The sequence below is a fragment of the Hesperophylax consimilis genome, chromosome 10 (genome assembly GCF_061612785.1).
Source record: "Hesperophylax consimilis isolate HC1 chromosome 10, BYU_Hcon_1.0, whole genome shotgun sequence".
In the NCBI taxonomy this organism is placed as follows: Eukaryota; Metazoa; Arthropoda; class Insecta; order Trichoptera; family Limnephilidae; genus Hesperophylax; species Hesperophylax consimilis.
This window is the reverse complement of record NC_142845.1, coordinates 22994592-23013932: the sequence shown is the minus strand read 5'-3', so window position 1 is coordinate 23013932 and position 19341 is coordinate 22994592. Positions and strand designations below refer to the sequence as shown.

The 19341-nt window shown below is 32.1% G+C and overlaps 2 protein-coding genes across 2 annotated transcripts in view; one reads left to right on the top strand and one right to left on the bottom strand.

Moving 5' to 3' along the window:
* LOC149420470 (uncharacterized) overlaps positions 1 to 19341 on the bottom strand; it is a 744323-nt gene that overhangs the window by 343006 nt on the left and 381976 nt on the right. The gene's annotated exons all lie outside the window — the stretch shown is intronic.
* Positions 4994 to 18374, top strand: LOC149420473 (UDP-glycosyltransferase UGT5-like). The gene is made up of 4 exons (XM_089636169.1): positions 4994 to 5615; positions 12453 to 13051; positions 14428 to 14650; positions 16971 to 18374. The coding sequence occupies exons 1-4, from the start codon at positions 5372 to 5374 to the stop codon at positions 17504 to 17506; spliced, it is 1602 nt and encodes a 533-aa protein (XP_089492295.1). The 5' UTR covers positions 4994 to 5371; the 3' UTR covers positions 17507 to 18374.

The following is a 19341-nucleotide window of genomic DNA, read 5'->3' as shown; positions in this document are numbered from 1 at the left end:
ACACAGAAAAAATCATTTAAAACAATTTCGAATGGTGGTCTTACACCAGGGCGATGCTGAGAGTTTCCTCGACTGTGGTTGGCTGTCATCAATATTCAATACAAATTAAGTTGAACTGAACTCGTACCAGTATGCATTTAAATCGTTTTCATTTTTGTAATGTCAATAAATATCAGTAAACGCTAATTTATCAAATTTTAAATATAATATTATTATATGAGCTTAAATCAAACTCAGAAGCAGAAGAAAAAATGTAATATTAGAAATTCCTAAGTATCTAGACAAGACACATCAATCTCTAATAATTAGGGCTGTATCTTCCCTCCGGGTAAGCGTGCTCAGAAAAGCCCCTATATTTTTTAAACAAGGTACTCAAAAACTACATTACCGAAAAAAGCTGACCATCAATCAGCGTAATGTGTGTCACTGTATTCCTAAACCGTGACAAAAAATAAAAGCAATCAAAAGAAATTCTTAGACAAAGCTTTCGATATGCAAGAGCAGCCACTGATTTCCGCTTTTCGTTCTTGTATATTCAATCTTCTTCTGTCTGGTCTTTTCAGATACCGGCATAAATATAATTTATTAATTATTTAGTAAATAATTCATCTTATCGTTTATCTCCATTCTAAAAGAAACAGTGCAAATCAGAATGTTGTGGGCACTTGGGTACGTTGCGTAAGTGGATTTATTCACTAAAATTAAATAATAATTGTATTAAATTTATACCAAATTGTAAATGATTTTTCTCAAAGATTTATTACGTACTTAGGCAACACATCATATATGTTTATCCAATATTAAGGCGATGAACTACGTCGTGTAATATTTTAAATTGAGCCGCTATCAATAACAACCCTTACGTAGATTAATAAATGGTTCCTAAGATTGCGTTTTTCGCTTTTATGTACAACTTTATACTATCAATTAATTATCGATATGAGTATTATATGAATCATGCTCTTATTACGTGAAGTCTCGTAGTAAATTGCATTAAATAACTTAAATGATGGCGACCGGTTTTGGCGGTGAGACCTTGAACGTGGGTCAGATCGGTAATTAATAAAACCCGAAAATTTGCGGACGTGAGAAGTTGCATGAACTTGAGAGAAACAACAAAAGAGATTTATGACTATGAACATTTGAATTTTTGACTTTCCGCTCTGGAGGAAAGTTGTGATGAAATCAAGATAAATTGACGTTTTTGAGTTTAATCACGCGATGTTTGTTGATCTCAAAAAATTTACTCGGAAATAAATTAGGACATTAGTAATAATATTGGAAGCAATTTTATTTTCATTATAAATAACTATTTCGTCGAAGTAATATGGATAAGTCTTCTGTAGGTGACCTAACCAGTTCGATAATGGCTTCAGAAAGCGAAATAGCTGTCTCGTGCATTAATAACTACACAGCAGAGCTTGGATATAAAAATAAACAGTTTTTTTATAAATTGTTTTTTTTACATTAGCTCCACACAGGAGAAAAAAAATTCACCCATGTCAAATTTGAGGATGCTGTGAAGGGAGTTTTTTTTATGGAAAAAAAGGATAGGATGTTCTGGGAAGGAAAAGGATATGAGGAGTGTTTGAATCTATGGGTCGAGAGAGTCCAGGTGTAGAGGACAAAAGGAATGAATTATTATATCATTGAAAGAAAAACTAAAAATAAGTAAATTCTTTTTAAAAAGAAATATGAACTTTACCGGTTTACGGATAACCTAGCAATATTTGAAAATCTCCTACTACCACCACACTGTTATTACTTTGACATTTCTAAGGGTTATATAGCTCCCCTTTTATTTTACTGTATTTATAAAACTAGTCTGATCTCTTTTTATTTTTTTTAAAGAACAACTATTTTTTTATTATATTACGTAAAAGTTTATGAAGGATGAATGTGTTAATATATTTACAAGAAAAAAACATTCTCACTACTTCAAAAATAGATTTATATAGCCATTATAGCAGATACAAATTTTCTTTGTCGAAATGTGGTCAGGTGCACGTAGCTACAACTTTTATTAAACCAGTAACCTACAAAGTTCACGGTCCATTTAACATTTACCGGAAACCGCTGCATCAAGGAAAAAATAGTGCTTTTTTTACGTAGATTGTGATTTTGAATCGAGGTACCTATTTGAGGGGCCGATGACTATAATAATCTCCCGGCTGTAGTAAGATTTGTGGGATTCGTATATTGAAAGCTAAATTTACCACCAAACGAGATGAAGAAAAATAAACTTATTTGTTGCCTTTTAAAGATTTCTTTGGGTGTTTCACTGCAGTGAAATAACAGATATTGTAAAAGAACCAAATCGTTGGGTTAAAAAATATTACTTCACAAAACAAGATAGGTACATGACGGCCTCTGGACTAGCATGTCGGAGGTCGTGGGTTCAAATCGCAACATGGGCAAAAACGTTGTATTTGATTAATTTCTGTTATTTTACAAATAACTTATATAAAATAATATTTAGTATATTTGTGAATTATTATTATATTTCCCTGGTGTAAAACCACTATTCAGAAATGAAACGTAGCTTAAAATGACTTTAGCCATGCTTGGTGTCCAGATCTGAATAACCAGGTACTACCTCATCATCCTTTTACTAATCTCCTTCCCCTCCCCGCTATATTCAGCCTCACAACATACATAATTCGGGGATGCCATAGTCTCACTGGCTCCAGACGGTTTGGGAACAGTTGGGACTCTTGTGTGGTTTCACTTAAATTGAAAAAAAATCTTCTCCGTTTCAACATGAAACCATTTTGGGTTCAGTGTTTTTTTTTTATTTGCAATTGATATAATTAATTATTATTGTTTTGAGAGATGTTTTAATATATTAAGAAAATAATGAATTAATGTTTCAGGTTATTATTTTTAATGGCTGCTTTAATGACTGCAAAAAAATCATACATTTATTGTTATGTCGTGGAAAAGTCGTAATGAGGTCTGATGCCAATTGTTAGTTGCTCGGAAGAAAAACCTGTAAGCAATTGACTTTACGTTAGAAGAGCTGTGATGACAATTTGATTTCACAGACTTTGAGTGATGATTTAATAATGATTGTCTGCGAGATTGATTAACGTTAACAGTAAAATACTCAGGAACTGCTTGATCATTACTATTGCGCAGGTCGGTATGTAGGACAAGTCGTGTGGCAAGTGAGTGTGTATGTACGTACATTCTAACATTGCAACGTTCAAAATTTTTATTTCTCTGATGACGTGAAACAGGTTCCATGAATGTTTACATGGAACTTAACCTACTCTATTTGCTTAAGTGTTGTAGGAAGAGAATAGTTGGAAAAACGAAATTGAGTAAGAACGTTACATATATAATATAATATAGTTAAGGGTCATCAAATTACTTTGAAAAGAAAGTTTTTTTTTACATAGCTCCACACAAGAAGTTCCCGAAGAAATACTTTCCCTCAGGGCCTGTCATCTTTGGAGATGCTGTGTGGTGGGTGTTTTAAGGAAAGGAAGGAGAGATAGATTTGAGAAGGAATTTAATTTATCAGTTTGTCCAGGAGTGACAGACATTTAAATTCATCGCTTTTACTGTGGTGCAAGGATGTAAAAATATCTCCCTCAACCAGTGTCTCCAAATACGGCCCGCCACACAGTAGGTAAGGCAGATGTATACGCCGCCAAGATTTAGACAATATTCACCCCCCCCCCCCCCCCATGAACCCGGGCGCCCCTGCTAAGTCATCAAACGTAGCGCACTTGGCAGGGATGTTGGTTATCCAATAAATGGTTCCCGGGGAGGCAGTACCCATACCCGCCTTCCGAACGGAAAAGATTAGTGCAGAAAGTTTATTATTTCATGTTTATAAGGTTATGAAGTCAAATACTAGATAAATTATAATGGTTGCGGTTGGGACTAGAAAGCAAACGAAATTTTCTTAAGCCAGAAAGCATTTTTATCTGTTTATATATTTTTGTTGGTGTTTTTATGCATGATTGAGTCGGAAGTTTAGTTAACTTTATATATTTATGCTTACCGAATACTATAATACAGACACAAGTAGGTAAATTCAGATTTCTAAGAAAACGCGTCCAAATATGAATATGTTATGTACGAGTAAACGTATAATACATTTGTGGTTTATCGATTCAAAAAAGCAATCTTAAAGCTTTCAACGGCGATTAAATCAACATTACGGTAATAAAATTTGGCTATTTTACAATTATTATTTAATATTTTTGTGAAGTAACTAGGCGAAAATCGTTCACCCAAAAGTATTCTGTATTTCATTGGAAAAAAAGCGGAGCAACATTTTTACGATATAATAGGGTGAGATAAGTTTCGATACTCAGATATTGTTACTTTATTTGGCTAAAAACAACAAAAGCAACGTTTCAAGTAGCTATGAATCCAGTTTGAAGTGCCAATCAATCGATTTATTTACACGATACATTTACCATATTATTTAGTTAATATCATTCCTCAAAATCTTAATATAGAAACGTAACTGCTTAATGAGGTTTAAAGGTAGATTTCGCCGTTTATCCCACATGTTTAGGTTCTATAAATTTGACAATCTATGGATCAAAAAGTTTTTGCAAACTTGCCATAATATGCCGTGGAATTTGAATTTTCAACTCTGGAACGCATTGTACAAAACACTTTTCCATAATGTATCGTAAAGTTGGTGTATCAAGAAAATGAATTTCAAATGATCTTCACGAGGCCCTGAACAAGTCAAAAAATATTTCAACTAGCTTGAAATAGAATCTTCTTTAAATTTCTATCTCTGTCTACCAAAGAAAAAATATTTTTATAAATTTCGAAATTCATAATTTATTTCGAAATAAATTATGAATTTCGGCTTCGAAGCAATTGCGAAAGCGACGCGACGTCTCGTCATCAATATTCTGCGTTGTTTGTGATTCAGGCGATTCAAGCAAAGTACGAGTTGACCCGTCAGTTCTGGAGAGGTTGCTCAGTTGGTTTATGTTCTACCAACTCCAGTGCGATAGAAACCGTTCACCTGGTCGGAGGTGCATTAGATAATTAGATTGGCACGAGTTGTCTCTTCTCGATAGACGCATTTTTACAGCACTACAGTCAAGTGCAGCAAAAACATCGCACGCCAAAATAGTTTTTACTTAAATAATATTTTTTGTTTTATTTTAACTGCACCGAAGACCGATTACGAAAGATCTGAACTGAAGAAACACATGAATTTTTTTCCGAAGTTTTTCGACCAAAATACTGGTTTAAAATGGTTATTAATTTAAGTATTTATGATTTAAAATGAATTAGCATAATTATATTAAACTGTGAAACGTGTTAACATCTTTATTATACGACATTATCGAATGATTTTTTGACGTTAAAGTGATTTAAAAAAATCAAAATGCAAATATTAAGTGTTCTACTGGTTGTGTGTTTGGTTGCTGGGGAAGCATGGACAGCTACAATTTTGGCTTTGCTTCCATTGGATATTGCTTCCCATCACCACGTGTTCCAGCCAATCCTGAGGGAACTGGCAGCCAGGGGTCACCAAGTGACGGTGGTCACCCCCATCGAAGTTAAAAATCCACCACCAGGATACAAACAAATTTTGGTGCCAAAGATGAAGATTTCTGATGTTAGAAAAGGTAAATCTTTAAGAGAAATATGTAGCTGTAATTTTAAATGTGCGCTTTTATGTGTGGTGTTCTAATACCCCATCAGATCATTATTTCTGAAGTTGAGTAAAAAAATTCAAAAAAATGTGAATAAGATGGTACTACCAAAATACGTTTGTTGATTGAATAATTTTTTTGTTTCGAACAATTTTTTTAAAAATGTTAATACATCTGGAGAGTTTCACTGCCACTGCAAGTTAGCTCTAGTCACGGAGTAAGACGAAAGTGGAAAGTTAGGAAGTTGGTAGCTAACTAACTGTTCAGATTAAGTTATTAAGCATTTCTAGTTGCATTCCAATCAACAGAATATATCGATGATATTTCACCGGGCGATCTAAAATAATAATTATTATGTTACATTAAAATATTATTTATTTTTATATTTGCATTTTATTAGAAGAGACTATTAGATTATATTTAAATAAATCAAACGTAACCGTTATGTTATTCGAGTTTCTAATCTTGAATCTAACCTTTAATATTTGTGTTTGGCGTTAATACATCTAGAAAAATACGAAATAGTCGAGCAGTTAAATAAACATTTTAAGGTTTTATTACAAAAATAGCCGAAAGAACACCGGCTGAATGGTTAAATCGTAGTTACTTAGTTACGTGGTCCTATTATGTCATTTCTTTGAGAACCTGCAAGTAGGCCACACGCACAAGAATCTCGACATTTCCAGACATCTCAAGTTGATGGTAGTTAGGTGGAATAATTCGAGAGGTGTTAATCCGATATTTGACATATTCGATATTGGATAAATATGCGAAACATGTTGTTTCGAATAAAAATGCTTTTAATAGCGTAAAAGATGACCTTCAAGAAGTCAAGACCGCCAAAAGATGGTGTGTTTAAAACCTTGTGAACACCAAGGTTCATCCCAACCTTATTTTTCCACTTTTTTTCCCCTCCCCACTTCGTTCAGCTTAACAAGATTCTTCTCATTGGCATCTGCAATTTTTGAAATAAAAAACTATTCATATTTACTGAGAAAAGAAACTAAAAATATGCCATCTAAATTTTAGATGAGATTAATCAATAAAACTCTTAATAAACCCAATTTCTGTTTTAAAATACGTCACTTTAATTTGAATATTTAAGGGAATTATCTATATGAAAATTTATCTGATCATTTTGAAAGATTTATGAACAAAAACCGATAAATTTGACGATTTCTTTTTCTTTTCCTTTTTGTGTATTGTGATTGTAAATAATAGAGATTTAATCACTAAAAACATAAAAAATCTAGTGGACTTTGGATATTTTGTTGAAAGGGTTTGAATTCATATTTAAGCCAAGTAATTATTTTCCCTAAAGTGTTCGCTGTCATTGTGTACGACGTTCGACGCAATTAACACTATACGACGTACCTCTATGTAAACACTAAACATATCAATGTAGAAATGACTTTCAATGAGTTTACCCAACCTTTTTTGTAATTCTGCATAAATCAAGGATTTGCCTAAACAAAGATTCAAAAGCAAAGAAACCTAAAAAAAAATCGCCTCTATCAGATAAATGTTGAAACCAATGATACCAGGGTTTAAATAATAAATCAGCATATAAGTATTTTACGTAAGTACGATGACTCTCAATGCGGCATCTTGTTTTCACTGTTAAATGAAGGATACATATTTAAAAACATAGTACCAAAATTATAATAAAGTCTACATAAATACCTCGAAAATCCATATCTGCAAAGAAAACAACACAAAAAATTGAAACTAGTTTATAAATCGGATTCCAGTACAATATCAAAATTCCAATATTTAACGCAAAGCAAACGCACTTTCTCGCCAATTAAACATTTTAATAATATGACCGTAGAAATAAAAAAAAAAGAAAATTAAAAATTGAGTTTTTTAAAACAAATGTAGACCATAATGTTGCTCTTATTTTGAAGGTCAAATGTTCAAAATGTATTACAGAAGTATCAAAACTCTGCTTTAAGGGGAAACAATGGAAATAAAGGGAGTGACTTTTCTCTTATTTTGAAGGTCAAGTGTGCAAAATTTTTAACAATCTCGGAATAAAACTATACAAATAATAATAAAACCGTAGAAGTGCATAAAAATCAAAAGAAAAGAACGCCACAATCACGTTTATTTAAATATTTAGAAAAAATAAAATAAAAATTCCAATACTTGTTCTAGCTCGATATGATGCTGACGTTGGGAGTCAAGATACCTAAGATTAACTTCAAAATTCATCTAATATTATCAATGCTCAATGTGATTAGAATTCTGTTTCTTATGATGATTGAAATTGCGTAGAACTAAAACAAAAAAAAAACTAATCTAAAACTAAAGAAAACGAGAACAATTAAATGTGCATAATACAAATGATATTTAAATGGCAAGAAAACTGGTCTTTATTCACTTAAAATTGAACATCAAAAATATACTTTCAGAAAATTACCCGTCAAAACTCAACGTGAAAGTAATTATTCATTGAACCCATTTCGGTTAAAATTATTTTTAGAAAAGATTTGACAGGCAGATAGAAAACGTAACACTAATGATCCCGAAATCTGTGTCAGTTCATAGCATTTATGCAGTACATTTTTTGTGTAGCTTATTTCTTTACCGCTTTAATGTAATTGAGTTTTAGTAGCCGTTTTTCGTGCTAGTCACAAATACGTACGTAGCACAAATTAAAAGGTGCAGCAACTATTTTTTTCGATATTTTCCAAATATTTTTGTTTGAAGTCCCCGGCGTCCTAGGGGCTTTACGCAGATTTTTTTGAAATCAGATGTAGAAAATAGTTGTGCTCTTATTATTAACATCAATTGTCCAACATTTCATTTAGGAGTATCAAACAGGTAAATGGGACGGAGATGGTTTTTCGAATTCTCATGTAGGCAGTGACCTTCATTTTGTTTTGAAGTTTAACTTAATTTCAATAAATAGATTTATTAAGAATTTAAAAAAATATTTGTTTCAGATTACCATGAAGGCGACAATATTAGAATATTTATGAACACGTGTTCCAACATCCTCATAATACATTCGTCTTTTACAGATAGTGTATTAGAAAATCTGTCAATTCATTCGTTAAAGGCCCAAAGTCCTATTTTTAAGAGGAATACAACAAAAATTACCAGATTTTTAATTAAGTAGCAATATTTTATATCTGTAAGTTTTTTCCGTGCAGTTTGTGTTTCGTCTCTTAAGTTGCCAAAATGGACTTAGTTACTAATTTACTATTGGCGATAACCATAAAAGTTTATAATGAATTTCATAAACTGCTAAATTAATGTTTTAATGATTACATCCTCATCCAATTAGTTGATTCGCGGTAACGAGAAATTAGTCAAATGTGCCCAGGTATTATAATTTTGGATTAAACGATTATTATTGCTAATATATGCGCCTCTAAAAGCATTCCACAGCTAAGAGAAGAAATAATACTCACAAAAAAATGGTTAAAAAAAAGTAACTAATGCTCACATACAAATGATACAAAAATAATACTCACATACAAATGGTTAAAACAAAGTAAAAAATGGTAAGAAAATAATGTTCACATACAAATGGTTAAAACAAAGTTACTAATGCTCAAATACAAATGGTTAAAACAAAGTAAATAATGCTCATACACAAATGGTTAAAAAAAATTAAGGAAAATTGGTTATTTATTGCAAAGTTTGTTTTAAACAAAATTATTTGAGAAGACCCGCATCAGTAATATAACGAGTGGTGAAAGAGTCGCACAGTAAATCCGAGGTGAATTCTCCAAGCGAAAAGTGGAACAGTTAGTTGTGGTCATCGTCGAAGAAAATTAAAGAGAACAATTCAGAGAAGAGAGAAGTTAGACTTCTAGCCGGACAATAGTCCATACCGCAGTCTATTCCGCGAGTTAAACTTTGTATTTGTGAATTTCTAGACAGTTACCGCACTGCGCGTATAGACTATTATACTCAATTCATTTGTGAACAATAAAACCTCAACAAGTACCAGCTTATAATATGTCTTCACTTCTCAACGTTTGTAATGTTTTATATTATGTGGGTAGGTTTTATACATCTTATGTCAAATACCTTTCGACTCTGTTTGCCGAATGTCAAAAATTATTTGTCATTAACCTTCAATAAATGACTTATTTGTATTCTTTGGAGATTTTTTTCTTCTGTTTATACGCAGCCATATACATTGGCATTGCGACAAACTTAAAAATATGATAAAGTTTGTAATCTAAACATCATTGTAAAGCGTTTTTTTTATATTTTTTTGTGACGAATTAGGTAAATATAGTTCTCATGCCAAAATAGTTTCATAACATGCATCCAGAATCGTAACGCATCCTCACTTTCATTAATAGCATGTCGGAAAGTGGAGTTTAAAGTTGTTTTTATTTTGTTTTTGTGACAAACTTTATTCAAAGTGCCTTTCACGAGTTCTTCATTAAAACTACGTTGATCACTCTATTGTTTTGAGTCCTGAGTTATTCACAGCGACAGATCAAGTTCTGTAAATAAACTAAATCAATAAAACCTACATCAAAACAGCATAATATATATTTAATAATGAGTTCGACCATCAATCGGATACGTTGACTTCGAATGCTACAATGTACATCGACTCTAAGCTGACATTATTTATTAGCACGAGGTATGCTGCTTGTGTAATCTTCTGTGTAAAAAATGTAGTTTACTTCTTATTATGCAGTATCTTTACAATAATTAATATTTTTTAAATATAATTAGATATCTACTGTTTTACCTAAGCAATTAATTAAAACCCGTGTTAATCTTCTTGCTTGACCGCCAGTTGCTTATTTACCGTTTAAAAACATCTCTTTGGGTAAAAATATTAAATGGCTACCTATAAAATAACTAATTCTAAGGTTGCTGAATTTGAACATCACAATTTTCAGAGACTTTCTTGATGACTTCGGATTTAACAAGTTAATAAAAATAAATTAATATTGATCCCTCGTGCGTTTTTAGAACCTTTGAACATCGAACCAATATTTACATTATTTAATAAAAAACCCCTCAAATATTCACTATGAGTTTGAATATAACACTTAGGTACTACTATTTTACTGTCATGCTAGGAACAAAACACTACGATATTACCCAAAGCTCAGTTCCTGTAATTTTCATTGGTCAAATCTGATAGTGACTATTTTGACCGTTTGCCGCAGTAACAGGAATTTTTAGTAAAATCAAATCTTTTAATATAACCTTAAATGTGTCTTCATCAGAATACTCAGATATTTTATGGACATTAGATTTCGAGATTTGTTTACAATGTGTCCCCACTCGAGCAGTCTTTTTGTTTACCTGTTGTCCTCGAAGAGCTATTACGTTGTCCTCAGGTCAATCAATATACCCAACTCAGGTAGACTTTGTTTGGCCATTTATTTCAATCGTCATCTGTTGCTTCCGTTTGGAAAAAGATTTATTTTGTGATTCAACGGAGGTTTATGGGACGAGCAATGCAATTTTCGTAAGATAACCTTGAAAACAAGCAAGCGAAAATTATTAAAATTCAGTCGAGGCCTTTTAATTCCAGGATGTATTAGGCTACTCAATTAACATTTTTGCCTTAAGTAAAATTAATTAAAGACATCAAGCAATAAAATCGGTATTATAAATGTACATAATATAAACTAATTACCCGCCATATTTCCCTTCAAGGTTAGGCAACGTTAGTTAATGAGGATGATGGAGGGCGATAGAGGTCCTTCTATGCTGAAGACCCTTTTCTTCGTTTACTTTAATAGATCTTCTCATCGAAATCTTCTGTTATACCAATTTTTTAATGGAATATTCGTGTCTTCCTGAGGCATCCCAAACTAAACCTTCTATTAAATTCTCCTAGAACTCCGTCTTCTCCGTCCACCCGCTCTACATGTTCAATCCATACATCATAACAGAAAATGATAATATATTAAAATGATTATTTGTTTTTATGTTTTTGAAATCACTTTCAAATTTGTTCGCATAGTGTAATTTAAAAACAGCTTAACCAAATTGTTTATTTTAAAATTTAATAAATAACCGAATTTACGTTGACCGTCATCGATCAAACGTTTAATCCACGGGAAATTACTTCTAAAGGTTCCCAATACATAAATCAGCGAGCTGTATGGAGTGACACAGCGCAGAACCTTTTAATAAATCATATTTTAGGTTTTTTTGCGGCACAAAGGGAAACCGTCCCATTGGAGTAAATGCTCCAACCGCGAAAAAGCAGTGTTAAATATTTTATTCATATAAAAGTGATAAATTTATTATTTCCTTGGGAACGAGGCTCGTTCCATGAATGTTCTTTGAGATAATTTGTGATTTGTTACTCCCGCCTTACGTTTTCGTGTTTTTGTGATATAAGCAATATCTCTCCGTCTATTCTTGTAATTGTTTTGTTAAAAGAGGTTGATATTTTCCGTAAAAAAGCTTTAACAACTTCTTTCAAAGGATTTTCAAATACTGGTTTGGAAATAAGTTTATTTCTGGTGTAATTGTTTTGAATTTAATTACTGAAAAATTATTTATCACTTGCAATTTATCACGCTGCAATATATAGGTCAGTTGCCTTGAGATTAGAATTACATAGAGACTGGTTTGCGAGTTATTACAAAATAAAGCAATCTATTCAAAGTAACAGTGTTTAAGTGTTTGAAAAAATCTCTACTCTAGCATTATTTTATGACGACAAGCCATAGTTTGATTTCTTTGAATGGTTACTAATACATCCATAACTTTACTGTGCTCCGATAATATTTCTACATTTACGAAATCCCCTTTTAAGTAATTATTATTGATAACTTTTAAATCATTGTATTTATTCATTTCCAGATGTTCTCGAAGAGGACGAACTATTCAAAGCAGAACCTGTCACACTATATTCGAACCAGATGCAGCTATGGAACTGCACGCTGAGATTAACAGAATTTGCAATTGAATCTGCAGAATTCCAACAGTTCATCAAGAACGATGCAACAAAATACGATTTGGTGATATACGAGGCTTTCTATCAAGAGGCCTTCCTCGTATATGCTTCGAAGTACAATGCTCCAATTGTGGCCGTATCAACGTTTGGCTCAGCACACTTCATAAACCAACAAATGGGAAATCCGTACGAACTTTCTTACGCCGCTCATGAGTTCATGGAATTAACTGGAAAGTTAGACTTCGTGGGTCGATTGAGAAATGCATTTTGGACAATGGTGGATTTGTACGAGAGGACCAATTATCTCCTTTTCGAACAGGAGGAACTGGTCAAGAAGAATTCAGAAAATCTACCGCTGAATCTGAAGAGCATTTCCCTGATTGAGAAGGACGTGTCTCTTGCACTGGTCAATTCCCATTTCAGTATTGATGGAGTTAGAGCTAATGTTCCAGGAGTTGTTGAAATTGGCGGAGTTCACATTAAGGATCCAAAGGCATTGCCAGAGGTACGATTTTACAAATTTGTTATTTTTTAAATCTGTTTTTTGGGACCTAACCTAACTTATTAGAGAAAAAAACATTGATAGGCCTCTCTTGGTCTTAAAGTGGTTATAATGAACCTATTGGTGGCTTATCCGCGTGATTCATCCATTCCATAATACTAAATTAATGGTTTTTTAATATTTGGATTATAAATTTGACAATTATCGTCAACTTCTAATTCTAGAGCGCATCTGCCAATACAGGAGGTGAAAAAAGTACGGAATGAAATAAAAAAAAAAAATTGTAGAAAAGAACCTGATATCAAACAAAAAAAGAATTTTACCTAATGAATTATTTAAGAAAAAGCAAAAAATATATTTGCATTACTTGTATGTAATTCTCTTCAAAACTTGCATAATGTATTGTTCAAAACGCCTGTAAGAAGTTTTCACTTACAAAATTAAGACAAGCCGCCAATGTTTTATTTAATATTTTTAATAATGTTGTTGATTGTTGAATAAGAAAAAATGAGTGATGAAATCTTAAATGAAGCCAGGTTAACTACTGGATATGTATTTTCAAGAGGTTTATATAGACATTGCCTAACGATAGTACCTAATTTCACTAAATGCACGTAATAAAACGTACTTGTCTTTTAGGAGATTTCGGTTGTCTGCATGAGCTTGTTGATTATTTGCTGAGATTTTGCAACATTTTTCGTGTTAAAAATTGGGACTACATTATGTCACAACACATGACATCATACGCTTTGACAAAACATCAGCAAATAGTATATCGTGATGGACTTTGTACAATTTGTTGAAATAAGCAACAATAAGCACGTAGTGAACCTGCGCAATGATATTTACATTGAACATGAAATATAAATATAAAGTTGTCCTAAAATAATATTAATTGTCAGGGTTCAGAAACCTAGATTCTTGTTATTAGTATGAATAATCATTTATTTTTGCTAGTCGCATTGTCAAAATAACATTGTTTAAGATAAAATAACAATTTAATACAGTAATGTTTTTATCTCGCAACCAGATGTCAAAAATAACCTGGATAGTTTAAAATATTCAATCCAAGAGATTTATTTTTTTATCAGAACAGGTTTTTTTAATATGTAAAATGCATTATGAATATGGTTTATTAACTGTATTACTAGTTTTACGTTACTTATATACGAGCGCTTAAATTTCCACAATTGTTGATTTGCAAACTGATTACCATTATAACAATGTTTTCACTTAAAATGTCCGAATTTATTGTCTTAAAGACTTTTTCGACGAAAATATTCCCTTCACGTATCAATACATTCGTTCTCATAAATAAACTTTATTGACACTAAACCGTGTTCAAGAATATGTAAATATATGGATATTTGTATTTACAGGACGTGAAGAAATTCATGGATGGTGCTAAGGACGGTGTGGTTTACTTTAGCCTAGGCAGCACGTTCAAGAGCAGCGAAATTCCAAAGGATTACCTCAAGGTCTTCCTAAATGTCTTTGCAGGATTAAAACAAAGGGTCATTTGGAAGTGGGACGATGATACGCTACCAGGAAAATCTGATAATGTGATGATAAGCAAATGGCTCCCACAAGCCGATATCTTAGGTAAATCAAAATTATTTTTTATTATAAGATACCAGACTTACCAGACCAGACATTCACTTCTACAGTCTACAGTCTAAATTTTAAAAAATAATGTTGTTGATTTCATTTGGAGTACAAAATAAACCCGAAACCGCTAATAAACTAACAGGGTTTCGTAAATTTGTAGAAGCAAAGATTACCACGAACCTATGTTGGTTGTTTTAGGATTGTATAAACATACGAAATTCAAGAACTATGTAGATTGGGACAAGTGTAAGTAAGCTTAAAGGAAAGGACTATAACCAAAATTGTACGGGAATTCAAACTCGTTCATTTGGACGAATCTGCGATCCCAAAGCATTTCTTGGATATGGGCCATTCCTTTGAAACTGAGCCTTTAATACTGGGAAGGTTCAAACTCCATCGATACCGTCTTATTACAGAGGCGATTGAAATTTATAAGCACCCTATTAACATTAACTTAGGGACGAAGGGTTAATACTCGATACTGTTTGATACATAGCAGGGCTTTGAGGGTTTTCGAGAACAACCGCGTAATACTTACAAGCAAAAATGACTAAGACGGTATTATCGAATATACCTACACATTATTAATCTCCTCTGAACCGATGATAAATAATAAATAACACAAGAAAGAGAACAAGAGGAAGAAGCACATAATAGCAGAACCTGCCAAAAAAATCCAAAAATTTACTGTTACTTTTTAATAAGAGATTTCATAAAAAAAACAATTGGACAATAATGAAAAACGTATACACGAACCTTAAATCCAACACAATTAACTCTTTACTCTTTGTTAATTTATTATTGTAATATGTAGACATCAGAACTGGCATAATACCTAGTGAGGTCTGTATAACATAACTAAATTATGTGTCTCTTTTTAAAAGCGTTCTATTTAAAAAAAGTTTTTTTTGAAATTGTCAGAAAACTGAGTTTAAATTTCTGATATTTGAGAACATTTTTCTTAAAGTTGCAATCGATTCAAATTGTACGCCCAATCCTTCCATTTCCTCTGAAAACTTCTGATCATATTGAATATTTGTCGCACACATATTTTATAAACTCGTATTTTTGACAAAACGGCAGCGCACGGTGTTTGCTTATATCAAAAATTTCCTCAGTGAAAATCAAAATTTAAAAACAAAATAAGCGATCCTAAAAACAGTCGATGTAAGCAAAATAGATGAAAATGCTAAGGCTATATCTATTTGTTTTCTTCTCCTAATGTCAATTTTTAATTCAATAAAATAAAACACCATTAACCTTCAAACATGTACCAGACTGAAAATTAGCACAGATAATAAGGTTAATGACGAGCGTAAACAATAATGGTTATGCCACCTTAGCAATGCTTTCGAATACAGAAATGTTTAATATCAACAAGATCTCAAACCGCAAAGCTGATGAGTTCAAATATTTCGCCTATAGCACGCTTTAGTTAAGTCAATCTTATGTTGAATAATTGAACCGCAATCGTTGTTCGTAGAAATCGTATTTCTGAAATGGCCCGCTCATCAGTAATGTTGTTTAGTGAGTATGGATCTGTCCTTTTTCTGTTTTTTTCAATTAATCTAACAGAAAAAATAAAGGATCGCAGTGGCTATAAATATTACTTCACGACCATGAGCATACTTATACTTATGCATAAATAGCCGCCAGTACATAGTAGGTATACAAATATTGTAGAGTATCCTAAATTGTAAAATGTTAAAATATATATTTTCTTTTTTAAATTGTGCTAAAGAAAAATAAGTATTATTATGAATCTTTAAGGGCCCTTTACTGATTATTCGTCAATCATTGCTCTGGAATAGTGCATTATTTTTGATAGTGCATTATATTTCTTATGTATGCTACCGGTTTCTTCGCCTGGCTTCTAATTTGTTTATCGTAAATATTGCGGTGTCCACCAATTGAACTCTGTTTGATCCCGTTTGCGCAACTTTCAAACGGGATCAACAAACAGAGTTCAATTGGTGGACACCGTAAATATTGCGGTGTCCACCAATTGAACTTTGTTTGATCTCGTTTGCGCAACTTTCAAACGGGATTAACAAACAGAGTTCAATTGGTGGACACCGTAAATATTGCGGTGTCCACCAATTGAACTCTGTTTGATCCCGTTAGCGCAACTTTCAAACGGGATCAACAAACAGAGTTCAATTGGTGGACACCGTACATATTGCGGTGTCCACCAATTGAACTTTGTTTGTTGATCCCGTTTGCGTAACTAACAAAAATAAACTTTGAGAATAATTAAAAAAGCGTTTCTTGTATCGTCGTGTTGCTTATTTTTATTTTCTTTTTCTCATTTCAGCTCATCCAAAAATGAAGCTCTTCATCAACCAGGGAGGAGCTCTCAGCATCCAGGAAGCCGTTTCAAGAGCTGTACCAGTCGTCTGTTTACCACTGTACGGAGACCAATTCAGGCAGTGCGCTCAAGTGAAAAACCTAGCTTTCGGAGAAGATGTTGCTGTCCACAAACTCACAGAAAATTCATTCAGAGATACGATCGAAAAAATATTGAAAGATCCTAGTTATAAAGAATCAGCTAAAAAGCTTAGTGTCTTATTCAATGATAGACCAATGACAGCTTTGGAAACAGCTGTATATTGGATCGAATATATTATCAGACATAAAGGAGCATTGCATTTGAGTTCACCTTCTAGAAATATGGGTTGGTGGGAATACAACATGGTTGATGTTTCACTTCTGATGGGTTTTGCCATTTACTCCTTCTTCTGGATACTCAATTGGATGTTTTGGAATGTTGCATTGAGAAAAAAGATTCAGAGGGACGATCTGAAAGACTTGATTGCACAACATCAACCCAGGAAAGCGAAAACGAACTGATTAGACAGTTCTATTGAACAAAACACAGCCGGTGTTTGGCAGACAACTCGAAAACGCTTGTTCATAAAGTGGTCCAATTTTATTATGATATAATGTTTGTTCGGGAGGTTTGATAAAGGGTACAATCTTAATCCCCTTAATTCAAATTCGGTATGTGGGGATGATAATTTTTTACAACTAAAACGTATAAAAGTAATAATGTTATACCAATCTCGTTTATTTCCATAAAGATTAACGTTGTAAATGATGATCGTATTTGGTGTCCCATGTCATTTTTGAAATCGTAAAACTATCAAGCTATCAACATTTCACGTTTATTTACTTTGTTTATTATAAGATTGGTAGTTAACCGTCAGGCCTTTTTTCGTGGTTTACATTTTTCATTATCACTTTAACAACGCTAAAAAAATTAGCCAAATATTATTATTAGTGAAAATATGTCATCATAATATATGAATAATTTCTTGAAATTCGTAACGCCAAATAATGGTGTATTTATATATTTGAAAAAATCTATATGCTTAGATCATAATCAAATCACATCAAATGTGATGAAAATACCTTTTCCCCTACACCGATTTGATTTATCAATCACTAAGTTCATATGCATTTATTATAAACAGTGGTTCAAATCGTTTACCAGACACTTTATAGACGAAGTCAGGTTGGCCATAATATTATTTAAATACGAGTATATGCTGCAGTTACACTCTGATAATAATATTTATAGCAGCTGGCGATCTGATGGACGAATGAATAAAAGGTAAATAATTTTAAAATTGATCAATTCTTAAATATTTTTTTGAATGTATATTTAAATGTTACCTTATATGTTCCGTTGGCATATTACTTTAAGAATAAATTTAACACGTCGTTAACGTTGGTTTTTTTTACCTGTTAGCCTACTTTTTTAATAAAGTTAATTTAAAACGTTTAACAATGCAGTATTTTCACAATGGAATACTTCCGTACTAAATGGACGTCAATCATTGAAATCGTATCCCTTCACATGGTCGCGATAATACTAACAATGATACTTAACAGTTAAATAATATAAAACAGAAGAGTGACCTAAACACGCTGCTATTATCCAATTTGCTATTTTTAAACTAATCCTTTGAAACTTTTGCTATAACAATATGATATTTATGAAGCTACTACTACTACATTGTTATAGTAATAAAGAGTTTCAAGTATCATGAGATTTTGAAAACAGATTACCTAGACCAATTATACCAAAGCATTGCTTTTAAAAGATTCCTTAGTTTGATATCGAAATGAGATTGATTTTGAACAAATTATATATATTTATGAAGCTACTACTACTACATTGTTATAGTAATCAAGTGTTTCAAGTATCATGACATTTTGAAAACAGATTACCAAGACCAATTTTACCAATGCATTGCTTTTAAAAGATTCCTTACTTTGATATCGAAATGAGATTGATTTTGAACAAATTATATATATTTATGAAGCTACTACTACTACATTGTTATAGTAATAAAGCGTTTCAAGTATCATGACATTTTTAACACAGTTTATCAAGACCAATATTACCATTGCAATACTTTAAACAGATTCCTAAGTTTGATATCGAAATGAGATTGATTTCGAACAAATTATATATATTTATGAAGCTACTACTACTACATTGTTATAGTAATAAAGTGTTTCAAGTATCATGACATTTTGAAAACAGATTACCAAAACCAATTTTACCAATGCATTGCTTTTAAAAGATTCCTTAGTTTGATATCGAAATGAGATTGATTTTGAACAAATTATATATATTTATGAAGCTACTACTACTAAATTGTTATAGTAATAAAGTG